The following is a 4626-nucleotide window of genomic DNA, read 5'->3' on the forward strand; positions in this document are numbered from 1 at the left end:
CTCTGCCCCCTCGCCCGGCGGGCGGCGCTGCTGCGGGACGGGGGCGGCCACAGTAACCGGGATTCCTTCTGGAACTTTCAGGTGTCGTTTCTCTTTGGCCGGAAGAAAGAAGCTAAAGACCATCCGAAATGGGAAAGGAGAAGACCCATATCAACATCGTCGTCATCGGCCACGTCGATTCCGGCAAGTCCACCACCACCGGGCACCTCATCTACAAATGTGGTGGCATCGACAAGAGGACCATCGAGAAGTTCGAGAAGGAGGCGGCTGAGGTGTGCGAGGCGGTCGTGTGGTGGGATCCTGGGGGGAATAGGGGCAAAAGAAGGAAAGTAGGAAGTTCTGTTGCCGTAAGGAGACAGGTCGAGATTGTCTTGGTAATTGTACTAAAGCATTGAATCTGTCACGTTAAGATGAAGTCATTGGAGCGTAGAATAAAGGAAAGAGCCTGAAGTTACATCTATATGCTTAGAATCAGAACGGGAGTGCCCAGCTTCAGTCTTGGCCTGTGTTTAGAATCACAGAATCATTAAGGTTGAGGAAGACCTCAAAGGTCATCTAGTCCAACCGTCAGCCCATTCCCACCGTGCCTACTAACCACGTCCCTCAGTGCCACGTCAGCAGGTTTTTTGGACACTAACAGGGACTCCACCATCTCTGTGAGCAGCCTGTTTCAATGCATTGCCACTCTTAGGGTATAGAAATTATTCCTAATATCCAATTTAAACCTCCCCTGGCACAACTTCAGGCCATTGCCTTCTGTTGTCCTGCTGTTTAGTTGAAAATGTAATGGTCAGTCTTGTCTCGACCTGAGAGTGTTAAAGATACCAGTTTGTGAAACTGTGGAAAGTATTCCAGTTCTTTGATTTGTCTTAGTAACAAAATAGCACCTAATAAGCACATGACAGAAGGAAATGCTGTGAATGCTGGGCTGTGTGGCTGTTAAAATATTGATTGGAGCAGGGATGACATTAGTAAGAGAGCTAGAATTTGTAGTGGACACTTGATAGTAGGACTAAGCCTTAGGAGATCCATCATAAAGATGTGTTAGCACAATTAACAAGCTGTCAAGAGGGTCGAAGTGTCAACAGGTTAAAATAACAGAGCAGTTGGCGTTTCTCGGTAGTAGTGCCAAGTGAATCTAGGCCAGAGTTTTACAAGCAACAGCGACTTTCAGTGTAAGTCACCACCTATTTATAGCTTTTGCTCTTCAGTGTATATTTCATGGTCTTCGTGAGTAAATGAAAATAAATATTTAAATAAATGTTTTGAGCTTTTTTTCTGTTTTAAACTCACAGATGGGCAAAGGTTCCTTCAAATATGCCTGGGTCTTGGACAAGCTCAAGGCTGAGCGTGAGCGTGGTATCACTATTGATATTTCCCTGTGGAAATTTGAAACAAGCAAGTACTACGTCACCATCATCGATGCTCCTGGACACAGAGACTTCATTAAGAATATGATTACTGGAACTTCTCAGGTAAAGAACTAAAATTAAGGATGTGGAGAGTTCAGGGAGACTGCTCCTTGGCTGGTTTACAGCAAGGAAGTTGCCCATGTGCTTTAGTGTGTGTATGTAGGCTTCATAACAAGGGCTTTTTTTCTGTCTTTTCAAAGGCTGATTGTGCTGTCCTGATTGTTGCTGCTGGTGTTGGTGAGTTCGAGGCCGGTATTTCTAAGAACGGGCAGACCCGCGAGCATGCTCTTCTGGCCTACACCCTGGGTGTGAAACAGCTGATTGTTGGCGTTAACAAGATGGATTCCACTGAGCCACCTTACAGCCAGAAGAGATACGAAGAGATCGTCAAGGAAGTCAGCACTTACATCAAGAAAATTGGCTACAACCCAGACACTGTAGCTTTTGTGCCAATCTCTGGTTGGAACGGGGACAACATGCTGGAGCCTAGCTCTAACGTATGTTTCACTTTTTTTTCTTATATTAGGAAATTAAATTAGCAGGATTTTTAAGACAAGATAAACAATGGTTAAATGCATGGAGGGGTTTTTTGTTTGTTTTTTGGTTTTTTTTGGTAGTAGTGTTTTGAAACGTTGAAGTCTGTGAAATCCTAGCGCTTTACAGATTCTTATTCTGTGATGTTTAATACACCAAGATGATGCTAAGGAGTTAGACCAGTTGTTTCATAGCGCCATTCTGTTCAAATGGGCAAGTGACTGATTCTTGGGCTGTTTTTGTTACAGATGCCCTGGTTCAAGGGATGGAAGGTTACCCGGAAAGATGGCAATGCCAGTGGAACCACCCTCCTGGAAGCCTTGGACTGCATTCTGCCTCCAACTCGTCCAACTGACAAACCTCTGCGTCTGCCTCTTCAAGATGTCTACAAAATTGGCGGTATGTGATCAAAATTGGCGGTATGTGTTCACTACAGTGTTTGTGTGTAGGACAGAAATGCTACTGTGTGCCTGGAAACTTGAGTGAGAAATATCAAACTCTTGCCTGAAATGTTTTTCTCTTCTCCATAAGAGTATAATGTACTTAATTGGATTTCTGAATTCACTTCTCTTCTGTAGGCATTGGTACTGTACCAGTTGGCCGTGTGGAAACTGGTGTCCTGAAGCCAGGCATGGTGGTCACATTTGCCCCCGTCAATGTTACAACTGAAGTAAAATCTGTTGAGATGCACCATGAAGCCCTTAGCGAAGCTCTGCCTGGTGATAATGTTGGCTTCAATGTTAAGAACGTGTCTGTGAAAGATGTCCGCCGTGGTAACGTTGCTGGTGACAGCAAGAATGATCCTCCAATGGAAGCTGCTGGCTTCACTGCACAGGTGACTTTTGTAACTGTTTGAAGACGTTAGAAGTGTAGGTCTAGATTGTGAAATACAGAACCTTGCTCTTTGTTAAGCTGTAAGTTGATACAGACTTGTGCTCTGAGATAGGGTTTGCCTTAAGCAAATACATGAAAGCTGCGGCTCTCTAAGTCACAGCAGTCTGTGGGGAGCTTTTCAGAATTGCCCTGGGGTAACGTAATTGCTCGCTTTCTTAGGTTATTATCCTGAATCACCCTGGCCAAATCAGTGCTGGTTATGCCCCCGTGCTGGATTGCCACACTGCTCACATTGCCTGCAAGTTTGCTGAGCTCAAAGAGAAGATTGATCGTCGTTCTGGCAAGAAGCTGGAGGATGGCCCTAAGTTCCTGAAATCTGGAGATGCTGCCATTGTTGATATGATTCCTGGCAAACCCATGTGTGTTGAGAGCTTCTCTGATTATCCTCCTCTGGGTAAGGCATCTCCTAAAATGTGCTTTATGTTGAGCTTTGGAAAAGGCACTCTTTGATATCTGGTATTGGGATGTAGTCTTTTACATAATAATAACTAAAAGCTCTAAATTCAATTGTGATTTCAAAATGAAACTAAATCCACTGGGATAACAGTTGTGTTGTTGCTGGAGTAGCTGAACGATCATCCCAGTCACAAGCAGAAGTTGCTTAGCCACTGTTGAACGTTGTTGCTATGCAGACAATGCTGTGGGCTATGAGAAGGAAGTCACGAAACACATTTTTGTTTTCAGGTCGTTTTGCTGTGCGTGACATGAGGCAGACGGTTGCTGTTGGTGTCATCAAGGCCGTCGACAAGAAGGCTGGTGGAGCTGGCAAGGTCACAAAGTCTGCTCAGAAGGCCCAGAAGGCTAAATGAAAATTCTGTACATCAGCTGCCACCTCAGTTGTAATCAGTGGTGGAAGAACGGTCTCAGAACTGTTTGTCTCAATTGGCCATTTAAGTTTAATAGTAAAAGACTGGTTAATGATTACAATGCACCGTAAAAGCTTCAGAAGGAAAGGAATGTTTGTGGACCATTTGTTTCGTGGCAGTTTAAGTTATTAGTCTTTAAAATCGATAAATTTTTTAAAATGGAAACTTGACCAAAAATCTGTCACAGAATTTGAGACCATTAAAACAAAGTTCAATGCTATGTCTCTGTGTTCTTTGGGTTAATATTAACCTTTCAGGAAAAAAAATACATATGGGCTTTGTGGGATAAGAAAAGAGCATTTATTGAGTGTGTTCTGAAATTGTAAAGCAGAATCTCATTTTTGTTTCTGAAGAGTAAAAATCAGGATTAAAAAATTAGGATTAATGTTCAGCTGTATCTAAGCCTTAAAAATTGCCCTTGTGTGGTGCTTTCTTTTTGTTAAAAGATGGTGGTAGGTTGAGTAACACAAACACAGGCACACTGTATTGGTGCATTCTGTGATGCACTGAGTAAGCCAAGAAAACTTGCTGTCAGCAGGAAGTTTTGTGAACAAAAAGGCCGAGAAGCATAAGGGATGAACGTGTGGTGGGTTTCTGTTAGTCTTAGGCATGCACCTTTCTGGCTGTAGTTAGAGAGGGATTTTTTCCTTAGATCAGATAGATTTTTCAAGCTCATAACTTTTTTTAAGTCTGAATGATTTACAGTACATTGCAAAACATTCCATAGCAAAATTAGGAGGAAAAAAAATGCTTTGTGATGTCAGGCAATCTCTGAAGCACCGACTGTTAAAGAATCTTGGTTGGTTTTTACTTCAAAAACAAGGCTGAGAACTGCCAATTACTTTACTGTCTTCCAACAGGATGCTTTTGCACCCATCCTGCTTGATGGATTTGAATTTGGGGGTGACAGGAGTTTCTAC

General features: G+C 43.1%; 1 protein-coding gene across 1 annotated transcript; it reads left to right on the top strand.

The window, feature by feature from the left end:
- The first annotated feature begins 48 nt into the window (after window positions 1-48).
- On the top strand, window positions 49-3926 carry EEF1A1 (eukaryotic translation elongation factor 1 alpha 1). Its single transcript, XM_003204404.2, has 7 exons — window positions 49-272; window positions 1296-1475; window positions 1613-1909; window positions 2195-2345; window positions 2525-2781; window positions 3000-3234; window positions 3525-3926. Exons 1-7 carry the CDS (start codon window positions 129-131, stop codon window positions 3647-3649), a joined length of 1389 nt encoding a protein of 462 aa, XP_003204452.1. The 5' UTR covers window positions 49-128; the 3' UTR covers window positions 3650-3926.
- The last annotated feature ends 700 nt before the right edge of the window (window positions 3927-4626 follow it).

Source organism: Meleagris gallopavo, chromosome 2 (genome assembly GCF_000146605.3).
Source record: "Meleagris gallopavo isolate NT-WF06-2002-E0010 breed Aviagen turkey brand Nicholas breeding stock chromosome 2, Turkey_5.1, whole genome shotgun sequence".
In the NCBI taxonomy this organism is placed as follows: domain Eukaryota; kingdom Metazoa; phylum Chordata; class Aves; order Galliformes; family Phasianidae; genus Meleagris; species Meleagris gallopavo.

Excerpts from the sequence above, each read along its gene's own strand:
- EEF1A1 (XM_003204404.2), top strand. The coding sequence starts at position 129 with ATGGGAAAGGAGAAGACCCATATCAACATCGTCGTCATCGGCCACGTC. Across the intron at positions 2,782-2,999 it reads CTGCTGGCTTCACTGCACAG|GTTATTATCCTGAATCACCC; the intron begins GTGACTTTTGTA and ends TCGCTTTCTTAG. Across the intron at positions 3,235-3,524 it reads CTCTGATTATCCTCCTCTGG|GTCGTTTTGCTGTGCGTGAC; the intron begins GTAAGGCATCTC and ends TTTTGTTTTCAG.